Source organism: Elephas maximus, chromosome 20 (assembly GCF_024166365.1).
Source record: "Elephas maximus indicus isolate mEleMax1 chromosome 20, mEleMax1 primary haplotype, whole genome shotgun sequence".
Lineage (NCBI taxonomy): Eukaryota > Metazoa > Chordata > Mammalia > Proboscidea > Elephantidae > Elephas > Elephas maximus.
Window position 1 is genome coordinate 52,061,333 of NC_064838.1, and position 16,398 is coordinate 52,077,730.

Consider the following 16,398-nt stretch of genomic DNA (forward strand, 5'->3'; position numbering starts at 1 on the left):
AAATCCGAGCTGGCTAATGCTTGTACTCATTAAACCCCTTGAAAACTGAGGCTACTTATGGGTTTTCTCTGGATAGTCAAAGAACTCTCAGTGGCCTAGAGGAGTTCTACTGGGGCTGTCCTAAATTCCCGCCTATGGGCAGAGATTTCCCTGGCATGCGCTGTCACAATCTCTTCCAATATACTTAACTTTGTTTTTCCTTTATTCACATTTCTTCAGCCAGGGAAATAACAACGTTCAAGGAGCTTTTTCCAGAATAAAGCCGGATCTGGGGAACCCTTTGAGACGTAAAACCTAAGCAAGTCAGCATCCAGAAAAGCACAACTGAGGAAAAACAAAGGTCTGAGCCTGGCAGCCTTTGTCCAAGTCTTCTGTAATGGTAACATTATATAAGAGGAGTGGACTGGAGTTTTCAAAACAGAACATAGTGAAAGACTGGCCAGAAAGGAGGGGTGACAGAGAAGAGCTGTTAGCAGATGTTCTATAATGCTACAAAACACCTTTGTTCTTCCTTCCACAACCCAGGTCCAGGTATTAATCACTGCTTACCTGGATTCTCAGAATTGTCTCTATCCTCACATTCACCCCACCCCTTACTGACAGAGGGAAATATGTTTCACAAAAAATACCATTTACCTGCCTGCAACTATTTCATTGTTCATCGTTATCTTATGGAAGAAAGGCCAAACATTACAGGGGCTCTGTCTTCTTTCGAGACCACAGATACTAACCTGCACATCCCACCCAAGAATTGTGGTTTGGCTGAATCCTTCTAGCTTACTAAAAGTGAGTGATCTCACGAAAAATGAAAAATATTTGGTGTATGGCCTATGTAATGTATTTGTCTAATAAAATGCTATGATGCTTTTCTGGAAACAATAAAAACGAATGAATCTACCAGATCCAGCAGTTTGTTAGGGGGAAATTTAGTTTGTTTTCAGTAATAAATCCACTTAAAATTTTTCATCTGACTTCACGTTCTTAAGCTATTAATTACCACTAAATAACTACATAAATAGAAGACGTTAGTGGTAAACACTGATGTTGAGAAGCCTTTTATTTCTTTGTGTAAGTGTAGACAACACCTGTTGATTCAACTGCATAATTTAAAAGACAAAATCAACCACTGCACAGGTTCCACCTGCAGGGGAAAAAAGTACACTACTGTTAAAGGATATTGTGGTTTTCTTAGATGTGTTCAGAGTAAACAGCAGCTCAAGTCATTCTTACCTCACTCTATACTTACCCATATTTACTACTACCCACTAATTTTAAATGTGGGGCCCTGGTGGCACAGTGGTTAAGAGCTCGGCTGCCAACCAAAAGGTTAGCAGTTCGAATTTACCAGCTGCTCCTTGGAAACCCTGTGCGGCAGTTCTACTCTGTCCTATAGGGTTGCTATGAGTCAGAATCGACTTGACAGTAATGGATTTAATCTTAAATGTAAAAGAGGAAAAAGCTTTTGAGTATCGATGTGCAGCAAGAAACAGCACTGATAATGAGGCTGCTATCCCAGCTGGTGCTGCACAACTAAATTCCTCCCCAGAGGCCAAAGAGTCCAAAACAGGAACAGGAAAGCATGCTATATTCCCCAAGAAGTACTGAGCGCACAATTCTTTTTAATTAACGTTCATGTCGGATTTGACTAGACAAAACAGTACGGGGGAGGGGAGGGGAAGGCAGCTCAGAAAAGAAGCTCTCTGCATACCACTGACACAGAATGGATAGATGGGAATAAATTAAAATAGTAGTAAACATCCAAAAGAAGAGAATTTTAAAAATTCTGAACACAAGACAGTGAGAGGAGCACAAAGAGAACAATGAAAAGCGTAAGAAGGATATAAAAAAGAAAATGAAATAGTGAATGCACTACTTGAAAATTCTTAAGGAACCACAATTGCTGGAATTTAAGAAACCAAGTCTCAGCAACACAGAAATCTGACACATTACCTGGCCCAGTGTACCTCCAAGTGTGGTCTGACGGCACAAGATCCTTTCAGGGGGACTGCAAGGTCAGAACTATTTTCATAATAATATTAAGACATTATTGCCTTTTTCATTACGTTGACATTTGCATTAAGGGTGCAAAAACAACGGCAGGTAAACTACTGGCACCTCAGCACAAATCAAGGCAGTGGCACCAAACTGTCCTAGTCGTCACTGTATTCTTGACCACCACAGAATTAAAAAAAAAAAAAGCTAATTTCACATAGAATATCTCCTTAATGAAGCAGTAAAAATTAACGTTATTAACTCTAAAAAAAATGAAGTATGTCTTTTTAATGTTATGTGTTATGAAATGGGAGTACACACACAGACTGCTGCTAAATATCAAAGCATGGCAGCTGTCTTCAAGGAAAAGCACTTGTGCTATATTGAGCTTCAAGCTCCATCACCCACTTGTTTTTATGGAAAACCATTTTACTAGAAAGAATGGCTACAAACAGTATCTGCTCACTGTGTAAAACCAGTCTCGAAAGAGAACAAAAGTGAGCTTGTCACTTTAAGGAAAACTGACAGTATGTCGTCAATTATAAAACTTGAGTTTTTATGCAGAAATTGGGATTCCAGAAAACATATGTGCCAGGAAAGCTTGTCCTAGTACTAAAAAAAATTTACAAATCTATATAAACAAAAACTCTTTGAGGCTCTGAAGATAATTTTCAAGTAAATTAATGGGTACTGATATTTAAAAATAAAAAGTCTTGAGAACTGTGGACTGAGCCTAAACACTTATTTGATGCTTGATTTCTGAACTGTGTATCTTATACATGATATATGGGTTTAGATGAGCTGGAATACTCTAGTGCAAGGAAGCTCTCTTCCTCCATGAAAACACTGCTCTACCGTTACAGTTTTAAGAATCAAAACAGTTATTCCTTTCTAAGAAGGTAAAATATGTCTATCAATGATGCACACGCTGTCAGTAAGTCAACCAACAGCAATCAGCACCTCCTTATTCCTGGGTACCTCCACCAGTGAAGCTAGAAAGCCACATTTATGTGTTCCCAGCATCACATGCAGTAATAGGTGCTCAGGAGACCGAATATGATCAATAAGAAATAAGGGGAAAACTGCTGAGGGACTTCTGTGAAAGCTCCTCCTTTCAGGAGGAAGCCAGCAAAGAAACCTCCCCAGAGCCGCCTTTTCCAGCTTTCTTCCTGTCTTGAATGGGGATGTGAAGCCTTGAGCTAATCAGCTATTCTGTGTCTAGATGGGAACAAACAAAGAGGTAAGACATGGATAGCTAAGGAAGGTGAAAAAACAACAGAAAAGCTAGGGAGCTGATGACATAAGCAGTGGGAAGAGCCCTGGAACAGCCAATCTTAAGACTTTTAGTAAATAAAAAACAAATGCCTTTTCGGTTTAATCCACTGCTAGGCAGAAGCATTCCTAACAAACAGAACAATTAATTTCCTCCTTTGGTCTTAATTCTGCCCCCACAAGCACATTCCATCCAGAAACACTAAGTAGTATCATGAAGCCTTCTATTTTTCCAGTAGAAAGACAAATGCTCCTTCTACAGAAATGACTGATAATATAGAATTCAATATTTTCCATTACCTATCCTTTAGAGTAGAAATAATTGCCATGGTCTAGTGGTGTTAAGTATTTACAAGAATATCCAAAGACATGAGGAAACCGAAATAGGCATTCGGTAAGTAGACTGAGATGTTAGACATCATCATTGGTTTACCAGTCTTCACCTTCCATAAACAAAATGTTTTCAATGGCAAGTATCATCAGCTACTTCACGGAACTCCCGTTAGGTAACACGGAGGTTGTACACTCAAATTTGTATAAGCACTAAAATGAATGAAGGCTGATAAATGAAGAAGAGCTGAAATCTGAAGACATGCCCTACTTCAAGGGGAAGCCTGATATTTGTTGTTGTTGTTAGGTGCTGTCAAGTCGGCTTCCACTAATAGCGACACTGTGCACAACAGAACTAATCACTGCCCGGTCCTGCGCCATCCTTACAATCGTTGTTAATGCTTGAGCTCATTGTTGCAGCCACTTTGTCAATCCACCTCGTTGATGGTCTCCCTCTTTTCCACTGACCCTGTACTTTGCCAAGCATGGTGTTCTTCTCCAAGGACTGATCCCTCCTGACAACATGTCCAAAGTATGGAAGACACAGTCTTGCCATCCTTGCTTCTAAGGAGCATTCCGGTTGTACTTCCTCTAAGACAGATTTGTTCGTTCTTTTGGCAATCCATGGTATATTCTTCACCAACACCACAATTCAAAGGCGTCAATTCTTTTTCGGTCTTCCTTATTCATTGTCCAGTTTTCACATGCATATGATGCGACTGAAAATACCATGGCTTGGGTCAGGCGCACCTTAGTCTTCAAGGTGACATCTTTGCTTTTCAACACTTTAAAGAGGTCCTTTGCAGCAGATTTACCCAATGCAATCCGTTGTTTGATTTCTTGACTGCTGCCTCCACGGCTGTTGATTGTGGATCCAAGTAAAATGAAATCTTTGACAACTTCAATCTTTTTTTCCGTTTATCATGATGTTGCTCACTGGTCCAGCTGTGAGGTTTTTTTGTTTTATGTTGAGGTGCAATCCATACTGAATGCTGTGGTCTTTGATCTTCATTAGTAAGTGCTTCAAGTCCTTTTCACTTTCAGCAAGCAAGGTTTTATCTGCATAGCACAGGTTGTTAATAAGTCTTCCTCCAATCCTGACACCCTGTTCTTCTTCGTATAGTCCAGCTTCTCCGATTATTTCCTCAGCATACAGGTTGAATAGTTACGGTGAAAGGATACAACCCTGACGCACACCTTTCCTGACTTTAAACCAATCAGTAACCCCCGTACTGTCCGAACAACTGCCTCTTGATCTGCGTATAGGGTCCTCATGAGCACAATTAAGTGTTCTGGAATTCCCGTTCTTCGCAATGTTATCCATATTTGTTATGATCCACACACTCGAATGCCTTTGCATAGTCAATAAAACACAGGTAAACATCCTTCTGGTATTCTGTGCTTTCAGCCAGAATCCATCTCACATCAGCAATGATATCCCTGGTTCCACGTTCTCTTCTGAATCCAGCCTGAATTTCTGGCAGTTCCCTGTCAATATACTGCTACAGCTGCCTTTGAATGATCTTCAGCAAAATTTTGCTTGCCTGTGATGTTAATGTTATTGTTAGATCATTTCCACATTTGGTTGGATCACCTTTCTTGGGAATTGGCATAAATATGGATCTCTTCCAGCCAGTTGGCCAGGAAGCTGTCTTCCATATTCCTTGGCATAGATGAGTGAGCACCTCCAGTGCTGCATCCGTTTGTTGAAACATCTCAATTGATATTCTGTCAATTCCTGGAGCCTTGTTTCTCACCAATGCCTTCAATGCAGCTTGGACTTCTTCCTTCAGTACCATCGGTTCCTGATCATATGCCACCTCTTGAAATCGTTGAACATCTACTAATTCTTTTTGGTATAATGACTCTGTGTATTCCTTCCATCTTCTTTCGATGCTTCCTGCATTGTTTAATATTTTCCCCATAGAATCCTCCACTATTGCAACTCGAGGCTTCAATTTTTTCTTCCGTTCTTTCGGCTTGAGAAATGCCGAGCATGTTAATCCCTTTTGGTTTTCTATCTCCAGCTCTTTGCACATGTCATTATAATACTTTACTTCCCAAGTCGCCATTTGAAATCTTCTGTTCAATTCTTCTACTTCATCATTTTTTCCTTTTGATTTAGCTGTTCGACATTCATAAGCAAGTTTCAGAGTCTCCTCTGACATCCATCTTGGTCTTTTCTTTCCTTCCTGTCTTTTCAATGACCTCTTGCTTTCTTCATGGATGATGTCCTTGATGTCATTCTACAACTCATCTGGTCTTCGATCACTAGTGTTCAACGCATCAAATCTATTCTTCAGACGGTCTCTAAATTCAGGTGGGATATACTCAAGGTCATATTTTGGCTCTCATGGGCTTGCTCTGATATTCTTCAGTTTCAGCTTGAACTTGCATATGAGCAATTGATGGTCTGTTCCACAGTCAGCCCCTGGCCTTATTCTGACTGATGATAATCAAGTTTTTCCATTGTCTCTTTCCGCAGATGTAGTCAATTTGATTCCTCTGTGTTCCATCCGGCCAGGTCCATGTGTATAGCTGCCATTTATGTTGGTGAAAGAAGGTATTTGCAATGAAGAAGTTGCTGGTCTTGCAAAATTCTATCATTCGATCTCCAGCATTGTTTCTATCACCAAGGCCGTATTTTCCAACTACGGATCCTTCTTTGTTTCCAACTTTCGCGTTCCAGTCACCAGTAATTATCAATGCATCTTGACTGCATGTTCGATCAATTTCAGACTGCAGCAGCTGATAAAAATCTTCTATTTCTTCATCTTTGGCCTTAGTGGCTGGTGTATAAATGTGAATAATAGTTGTATTAACTGGTCTTCCTTGTAGGCATATGGATATTATCCTATCACTGACAGCACTATACTTCAGGATAGATCTTGAAATGTTCTTTTTGACAATGAATGCAACACCATTCCTCTTCAAGCTGTCATTCCCAGCATAGTAGACTATATGACTGTCCATTTCAAAATGGCCAATACCAGTCCATTTCAGCTCACTAACGCCTAGCATATCGATGTTTATACGTTCCATTTCATTTCTGATGTTTTCCAATTTTCCTAGATTCATACTTCGTACATTCCAGGTTCCGATTATTAATTGATGTTCGTAGCTGTTTCTTCTCATTTTGAGTAGTGCTACATCAGTGAATGAAGGTCCTGAAAGCTTGACTGCACCCATGTCATTAAGGTCGACTCTACTTTGAGGAGGCAGCTCTTCCCCTGTCATCTTTTAAGTGTCTTCCAACCTGGGGGGCTCATCTTCCAGCACTACATCAGACAATGTTCCACTGCTATTCGTAAGGTTTTCACTGGCTAATGCTTTTCAGAAGTAGACAGCCGGGTCCTCCTTCCTAGTCAGTCTTAGTCTAGAAGCTCAGCTGAAACCTGTCCTCCATGGGTGGCCCTGATGGTATCTGAATACTGGTGGCATAGCTTCCAGCATCACGGCAACACACAAGACCCCACAGTACAACAAACTGACAGACATGTGGGGGATCTGATATTTAGGGCCACCAACTTATTGCTACATAGCAATGAAGGCCCAGAACTGCCAGCTTTTTCAAATTTTGGTGAGAAGTACAAATCTAGACTTCTATTTCAAAGCTCCAATACTTGTTTTAAATGTTGGCAACAGATTAAACAAACAAACAAAAACGACAAACAGACCTAGGCCAAAAAAGAACATATTCAGGCTTGATCTCTTCTGAGAGTGTGTCCTCTCTCGTGTAATACTTAAAAACAAACAGCTCCAAAAAATCAAGAACTTTCAGGGTAAATTCCATAGGTATTTCAAAAATTCAAATGTCAAATGTGGATAAAAGGGCACCACCATTAATCTACTCACCTCCAGGAGCAGAAGGGTTTCCTGTTCAGTCCATTCTCTTCCAGCACTAGCACCTTTACTCTAAAGACACAAAAACAGAAATTATTTACTAAGCTTTAAGAGGCTGAAGAAAAGGCTCAACCAGATTCTTTTCTAAGCTCAGCAGACCATTTTATGAAAACCAGAAAGTCCCTGAGTAACAGAAATGAAATATTTAAGGAGCTTAAACTTCCAAGAGAAAGACTGCTTTATTATAAAGATCAAAGACTCATGAACTATTTGAATATATTCCTTCCAGTATCTTATTAGATAACATCTTTTATAAGCCAAAAAGGCACAGCATTCAAATGTTTACCATGAGTTCGCTGTAATATTACAAACATAATTACATTTTTTTGTAACTTAAGAGGAAAGCTTTTTCCAAGATTCAAGAACAAAATATACTACACTGAAAGTACTCTGATGAAGGGAACACAACAGAGAACCCCTGAGGGAGCAAGAAAGCAGTGGGATGCAGACCCCAAATTCTTGTAAAAGACCAAACTTAATGGGACTAGAAGGATCCCGGTGGTCATGGCCCCCAGACCTTCTGTTGGGCCAGAATAGGAACCAATCCCAAAGCCAACTCTTCAGAGAGGGATTGGACTGGACAATGGGATGGAGAGGGATGCTCGTGAGGAGTGAGTTTCTTGGATCAGGTGGACACTTCAGACTATGTTGGCATCTCCTGTCTGGAGGGGAGATGAGAAGGTAGAGGGAGTTAGAAGCTGGTGAAATGGACACGAAAAGAAGAGAGTGGGGGGAGGGAGCATCTCATTGGGGGAGAGCAATTGGGAGTTACGTAGCAAGATGTACATAAGCTTTTGTGTGAGAGACTGACTTGATTTGTAATCTTTCACTTAAAGCACAATAAAAATTAAAAAATAAAATAAAGTACTCTGATGGGCAACACCTCCCCAAAAACAAAGATGAGAAGGCAGGAAAGCATGAAAACTGGATGAATGGACACTGCAAACCCAAGGTGGAAATGGAAAGGGGGAGCATACTGACACATTGTGGGCACTGCCACTAATGTCACAAAACAGTATGTATATAAAATTTTTGAATGAAAACAAATTTGCACTTTAAACTTTCACCTAAAACACAATTTAAATAAATAAAGTACTCTGATGGGTTCTTGTTTCCAATTGCAACAAGTTCATATTGTGTCATTTTTTAACATTTCTTGATGAAAACAATCCCCACACCTCGGATGTCCCTGGGTGGCACAAATGCTTAAGTGCTTGACTGCTAACTGAAAGGCTGGTTGTTAGAGTCTACCCAGAGGTGATGTCAAAGAAAGGCCTGGTGCTCTACTTCCAAATAATCAGCCACTGAAAACCCTTTGGAGCAGAGTTTCTACCCTGACACACGTGGAGTCATTACGAGTTGGAACTGAATGGAGGGCGGTTGGTCTGGATTTTGTTGTATCTTACCATTAGAGTCCACATCTCGTCTAGGGACGCAAGTGATTTTCACTCCAAATAACTTTCTGCGTGTGTCTTGTATAGCTCACAGTTCATGCAAACACAGGAGTGTGACAGTAAAACCAAGTTTGCACTGTGTTAAAATTACAATTATCAACTGATCTGTACTTCTTGATTTACAGATCTTGTTCCATTCAGAGATTTACAGAGGGCTCGATGTGTAGTATGCTTGATGTTACTCTTTAGCTGTAGATGCTATTAATTCCGAATATACAGTTGTCCCTCGGTATCCTCAGGGGATTGGTTCCAGGATACCCTGCAGATACCAAAATCCATGGATGCTCAAGTCCCTTATATAAGATGGTGTAATATTTTTATATAACCTATGTACATCCTCCTGTATACTTTAAATCATCTCTAGATTACTTATAATAGCCGTCGCCATCGTTAGGTGCTGTCAAGTCAGTTCTGACTCACAGCGATTCTCTGTACAACAGAATGAAACACTGCCCACTCCCACATCATTCTCACAATCGTTGCTATGCTTGAGCCCATTGTTGCAGCCACTGTGTCAATCCATCTCGTCAAGTGTCTTCCCCTTTATCACTGATCCTGTACCTTACCGAGCATAATGTCCTTCTCCAGGGACTAGTCCCTCCTAATAACATGTCCAAAGTATGTTAGATGTCGTCTCAACATCCCTGCTTCTAAGGAGCATTCTGGTTATACTTCTTCCAAGACAGATCTGTTTGTTCTTTTGGCAGTCCCTTGTATTTTCAATATTCTTCGCCAACACCATAATTCAAAGGCATCAATTCTTATTCCGTCTTTCTTATTCATTGTCCAGCTTTCACATGCGTACGAGGTAACTGAAAATACCATGATTTGGGTCAGGCGCACCTCAGTCTTCAAGGTGACATCTTTGCTTTTTTGTATTTTGAGTGTCTTCCAACTGGATGGGCTCATCTTCTAGCAGTATACCAGACAATGTTCCGCAGCTATTCAAAAGGCTGTCACTGGTCAGTTTTTTCAGAAGTAGACTGCTAGTTCCTTCTTCCTTGTCTGTCTTAGTCTGGAAGCTTCACTGAAACCTGTCCACCCATGGGTGACCCTGCTGGTATTTGAGAGAGCTGAGGCATAGCTTCCAGCATCAAAACAACAATCCACCACAGTACAATAAACTGACAGATGCATGGGGTCTACAAGTTAAACCCCCAGGTGATTATTTTTGTTCAGTCGACATTACTTTGTATTTAACCAAATATTTACCCTTTCCTGTCCTCTTGCTTACTACTCATACACATGTGCTCCCATCTAGAACAAGTTCTCTTCGTTCTTTAGTTTTCTTACAGTATATGCTAGTGATAAGTTCTCTCGCCTTTTGTTTAAAAGGTATTTTTTTTTTTTTAATCAGAAGGTACACCTTTACTGTACTTTGTTTTGAAAGGTATTTCCATGGGATATAGAATTCTAGTGTTGACAGTTTTTCTTTCAGCACAAAGATGTTATTACATTGTCCTCTGGCTTCTGTCATTTCTGTTGAAAAGTCAGCCATCAGTTTTACTATTGTTCTTTTCTATTTAATATATCCTCCCTCCCCCACTGACTCATCCACTCTCTTTTGGCTGCTTTTAGCAGGTTAAGCATAATGTGCCTAGGTGTGGTTTTCTCTGTGTCTAAATTTGGATCTGTTCAGCCTCTTATTTTGTGAGTTGATATCTTTTTACTAGTTTTGGAAAATTTTCAGCTTTTTGATCTTTAAATATCGTTTCTGATCCATTCCTTCTCTTTATATGGGACTCTAATTATAAATATTAATTTTTTTGAATGTATCTCATTTGTCTCTTGGAGCCCTGGTGACGCAGTGGTTAAGAGCTCAGCTGCTAACCACAAGGTCCACAGTTTGAATCCACCAGCTGCTTCTTGACACTCGCTAGACACCCTGTGGGGCAGTTCTACTCTGTCCTATAGGGTCACTATGAGTTGGAATCGACTCGACAGCAACCAGTTTGGTTTTTTGGTTTTTATGTGTCTCTTATACTTTCTTCTCTTTGTCTCCTCCCTTGCCTATAATTTTTCTCTTGGTGCTTCAGTTTTAATGTATCTACTAATCTTTCTTTGAGTTCACAGATCCTGTCTTCTCCTGTGTTCAGTCTGCTGTTATGACCACCCAATGACTTAATTTCAGATATATTTTTCAGTTCTAGAATATTTGATTCTTTTAAACATTCCAATTAATTCCCTGTTGAAATTCTCCACCTTTTCCTCTAATGTTAATCAGTTATTTTTTTAAAGTATCTAGCTGCTAACTGGACTGTAGAAAAAAGGTAAGATGAGTGATTTTTATTTTATAAAATGCCATCAGAATTGAGAAGGAAGTTCTTTCCCTTGCACTATATAAAATAAATTATATTTCTTACGGAAATTGATGTTTACTAAAAAGAATAGGGACAAAGAGTAACTTGCTCAATTTAGTCCATCTGGGGCTAAAGAAGAATCCTTACCTTTGCTAAGGTTTTCTTAGAGTAAATGTCAGTACGAAGCCCAAAGTTCTGCAAATCAATTGGTTTTTCCTTGTTCTTTTCAGGAAAATTTAACATCTGCTGAGCAGCAGGGACCTATGAGTCAGGTAAATGATAAATGGCTGTATTAATCTCCACCAAATCACGAGGATAGAAGTTAAAAAAAATTATTTAATACAGACGCTTAAACCTCTCCTGCTTTTAGACAAAAAATAAATACACCTCCATGCCACACTTCTAATAAAAATTCAACACGTGAGAAACATTCTTGGTGCCTCACTAAGTCACAGAGGAGACAGACAACAAATTTTCTTTAACATAATCTTCTATTCCTCAATGAGAGCAATTTATACCTTAGGTTTGACTTATCATTCTAATTTAACGTTATACATCTCCTGTCTGATATAACAGTCTTTTCAAGAATGTACATATAGACGTCCTCTTTCCAAAGATCAGACTAAGTTACAAAAATTGTTTATTTCCACTTCTAAGACATAAACTGATGGGAAGAAGTACACGTGAATGTTTTTGTGGAATCTGCTTGCAATTAATGTCTTGTCATGACAGAAAGGTAAAGGGGGGTACAAGTATGACAGCAAATTTACAATTTGATACGCTAAGGCACAGAATCTTGGGTAGGAGGAGGCTATTACTTTAACCAGTAAATATTCTTACGGATGCAAACATTTACTGTAGATGAGAAAAATAAAAGAATCAGCAAAGAAACAGCCCTGTCTACTGCATTACAATTGTAATTATTCCTGAGGAGGAGTGCTATAAATGGCTGTCTGTTACCATCCAGACCTGAAGAAATGAAGCAATAATTTACCTGAGGTGATCGAAGGTGAAGCGGCACAAGCCCAGAGGGCGTATCAGCTAATACATTGAAATGAGGAGTAGGAGGAGGTCCCATTGCCATGGGTCGACTTTCAGGGTCCACTTGGTAATTAACGAGCCCCCACTGCTCTAAAAAGGCATGAACCCTAAGGAATAAAGTTCTGGAAGTTAAAACCTACAGAATTATCCAACGTCCTCCACAATCACCACGTTACAATAAAAAGCAAAAACCAAAGACAAAGCTAAATATATTTCCTGTAGGCAGTGAACTACCACAAAGTACCTGACGATTTTCGTTTACTGTATGAGGGGCATATTCTACAAACTGAAAGTAATGTTCCCGATACAGCACCTCAAAACCCAATAATGAAGCCCAATAGTTTCAATCACAGAAATCAAAGAACAAAAGCTCATTTACATCCATGATGAAAGAACTAACAAATAAACCACATTTACAGAAGGAGATCCACATTTTGTTTTTTTTCTTTAGACGCATCGAGGGCAAGAGAGCTCATCTACCCCATTTCAGCCCACCATTTATCCTTGGTCATTTTATAATGGGACTATATGATAAAATATGTAAATAGAAAGATCTGAAAGAGAGGAGAAAGTGCCAAGGGATTCAAAATATTCAACCCCTAAAGAAAGACATAAGGTTTAGGTGTTTGATTAAAGTGGATGCTTTCTTGATGAATAAACCAAACATTAGATGGCACTGCATCAGTCATCACCTCAGTGAAATGTCTGAGAAAAGAGGGGCCCTTTACCTCATCACAGCACATACGTCTCCGGTCAAGTTCCTCCGACAAGCAGTGCTGGTTAAATACTCTTGGGGATTCAGGCGATAGGTATCAATCATAAAATTCCGATATGCCAGGTATCTAAAAAGCAATGGCGGAATTCATAGAGTGGATGGAACATCCTCTCATGAACAGTAACTCATAGAGTCAAATATCTTCAGATTCTTCAAGATCAAATACAACAAAAAATTAAGACAACAGTCCAACAAACAACAGTGATACTGAGTTTTTATAATCATGAGTGAAACTCAGGGTAAAAAACTAAATATGTTCCTCCCCCGCCCTTCCCCCAAAAACCTGTTTACTTGTTTCACAACAACAAATAATATAAGCATAATCTGATGAAGTTTAATGTGAAGTAACATAACCAAAAAACCTTATCACGGAGGACAAAAGGGAAAACCTTAGTTGCTTGCAGAATTTGCAACTAACACATGGTTACTTAGGTTGTCTCCCTAACTATCACATATCTAACATTTATTGTGTGCCAGGCACTCTTCTAAGCACTTTCCATGAAGCTGTTCATTTAATCCTCACAAATTGCCCCGTAAGGTAGGGTACATTATCATTCCATTTACACATAAGGAAGCTGAAGCAGAGTGGTTAAAGTTTTTGCCAGGGATCACAGGCAGCTCTAGAATCCATACTCTCAACCTCTGCTCCATCTCATTTCTATATTCTTCCTAGAGCCACACATGCATTTGGTTCTAACAACAGCTGTGCACCTTCTGGCTGGCAGCTTTTTCAAGAGGTTTCCAGGTGGGCAACAAGTAGAACCCATAAGGGTGAACTCATCCATAAAACAAGAACACATAAAAAAGGAGATCAAATGTGAGACTGAGTTACAGCAGATTCCACAAGGTACCCAAGCATTTCTGCCACAAAATACTTAAGAATGTTATGACTGTTGAAACCTAGGAACAGTTCATGGCACACGAGTGAAATATAAATTTGGCAGGTTATGATCAGCTCCATTAGAGTAGGAAAAGTACATTGCTCAAAAAGGCCCACGTGTAAGTACCAGTACATAAACAAAGACGACAGAAAGGCACGTTTACGAAGTAAAATTGCCTAAAATGCTATGTTGTGCTTTTAAACAGAAGACTGTGATATAACTGTAAGTATTTCCAAATGTTTCCAACAGGCAAATAGGCTAGAAGAACACATCAGCGCCTGAACAGGTAGAAAAAATATCATGGCTTCTCATGCCGTATCTTTGATTCCAGTTTTAAATGACTCATTACAGCTTTGTCATGGGAAGGCTGGATTTATCATTGACATTTAAACTTAGAATCTCAAACTACCACGGACAAACTACCACCAGAAAATATTTATTACTCAATGACCTGTTTTACACTACGCGTTTTTTGTGGACAATTACAGAAGTTAGTCCTTGCCTAACAGTTTAAACAAGAGACATCTATTTGTGCAGTCACAGGTCTATAAAAGACAACAGATTAATACCATGATGATAATTTTTGGAAGAGTCTTTATAGTATGATAGATGTGGATTCATTTTAGGGGCAATGGTTTCTCGAAGTGTATACTAACAGGGACACCAGAGAGAGGAGACTTGGCAAAAATAATTCCTAGCAAACTTTATCCTTCCGAATAAATGTTTTTCCATTTCCAGTGCAATGCATTCTACAGTTAAGATCAATTGATATGCAGCCATATCATCATATCTAGTCATTAACCAGGAAGATAAAGGCTCCATTTTCTCCTAGATTTTTATACATAAATATATATAATCCATAACACATATACACACGAAAGTTGGAAGGACTTAGAGGAAACCTGAACTCATTTTAGTGTATACCTGTTACTGAATTCAATTTTAATTACAATAGCTAATATGCATGCAGTTCAAGATTTAGGAAGAAGAAAATAGAATTTCCTTTGAAGCAAGGAAGGCTGTGCAGTTGAGATGTGAACACTGTTCTGAATGTAATAAGATACTTGCAAATTTCCAAGAGCCAGTAACAGTTTAGTCAGAAGTGCACTTTCAGAGCCCCCACCACACGCACACAATTTTTCTAAACACTGGTCTCACTAAAGTTTGTTAACGGTTTTACAATTTACATCTTTATAGTTCACTCACATTTCTGGAGTCTTGGATTTGTTTTTTCCATTGAAAAACTCAGGAAGAGCACGCCGTTCAATCACGTGAATACTGACAGAAAAAGAGGATCGGCAGTCTTCGTGAAAAAGCGTATCTTAAGATTTGAACTGAGCTTCTTTAATTTTCAAAGTAAAACTGATAAATCAAAAAACTGAACACTGCTTATCAAAACTGCCTTGCACAAATTACTATGTATTAACAGCATATAATGAAGTTAAAGGACCTGAGCCTTCCCTTCCTCATCCCCAGTAGTTATCATAGGTTACCTATTCCCATAACAGAACTTTATTACTTTCTTGTCATTACTCATGACTACATGAGGAGCCACAGGATATGAAGAGCTCTTTGTAACTCTGCTGACAAAAATCAAAGTAGGACGGCATGGCAAAACAAACTGATGAAATAACGAATAACCAGCCAAAAGACAACAGAATTTACCATAATCAGTTTCCCAGGCTCTTAATATCAACGTGCCTTTAGCCAGCCCCTAGATACTTTGTAGTGAAAAATTTTTTAAGTGATCTACTGCTTTTACTAAGATTATATTGCTAATTTTAAACATTTAGGAAAAAACAACGGTAATTTTGTAAAATGTTATTAATCATTAAGATATATGTACATACAGTACATTATACAATATGTATTTTATTTTTAGAATATATTTTATTCTAAATCCATTTTTTAAAATCTATCTATCCTTAAAGGATGATAATGCATAATCATTGAAAGGTGGCAAAGATCCAAGAAAGAACCCCCAAATTTTAAGTAATGGCCATGTCACTGGAATAAGTACACAAACCTTCAATAAAATTACTTTAGAGAAGCTAACATTTACTTGGAGGGGTAAGTTCTGGTATATACATTTAAAAGTCAAAAACAAGCAAAAAATCAGCCAAATGGGACAGCCCTCACAAGGAACTGATAAATAAGATACCTAGGACTCCACTATTCACAACCGTGCTCGACAGGTGCCAAAGGGTTGCTCTACAGCAGAGGGAGGACATTGAGGAGATGTTTCCCTGAACTCTCTCACCACACCACACTTTAAATCTGAAATGCGTCCTAACGCTAAAACGTTTTCTATAAAAATGTGGCTATTTATGAGTTGTATGATCTATTTTTTCTATGTATATTTCTTTAATGTTTTAAAATCATATAATGAACATCAATTTTTATTAACTATTAAATACTGAAGTACTCTGTCTGAATTGTAATAGATATAA

At 38.8% G+C, this 16,398-nt stretch overlaps 1 protein-coding gene across 2 annotated transcripts in view; it reads right to left on the bottom strand.

Annotated features, from left to right (window-relative positions):
* Positions 1-16,398, bottom strand: part of SMARCC1 (SWI/SNF related, matrix associated, actin dependent regulator of chromatin subfamily c member 1) — a 172,249-nt gene that overhangs the window by 54,667 nt on the left and 101,184 nt on the right. For both annotated transcript variants that reach the window (XM_049863561.1, XM_049863560.1), the window contains exons 15-19: positions 15,155-15,226; positions 13,021-13,134; positions 12,246-12,399; positions 11,399-11,512; positions 7,450-7,509 (exon numbers count right to left, since the gene is read on the bottom strand). In XM_049863561.1, the coding sequence (XP_049719518.1) occupies positions 7,450-7,509; positions 11,399-11,512; positions 12,246-12,399; positions 13,021-13,134; positions 15,155-15,226 (514 nt within the window). The remainder of the gene's footprint in view (positions 1-7,449; positions 7,510-11,398; positions 11,513-12,245; positions 12,400-13,020; positions 13,135-15,154; positions 15,227-16,398) is intronic.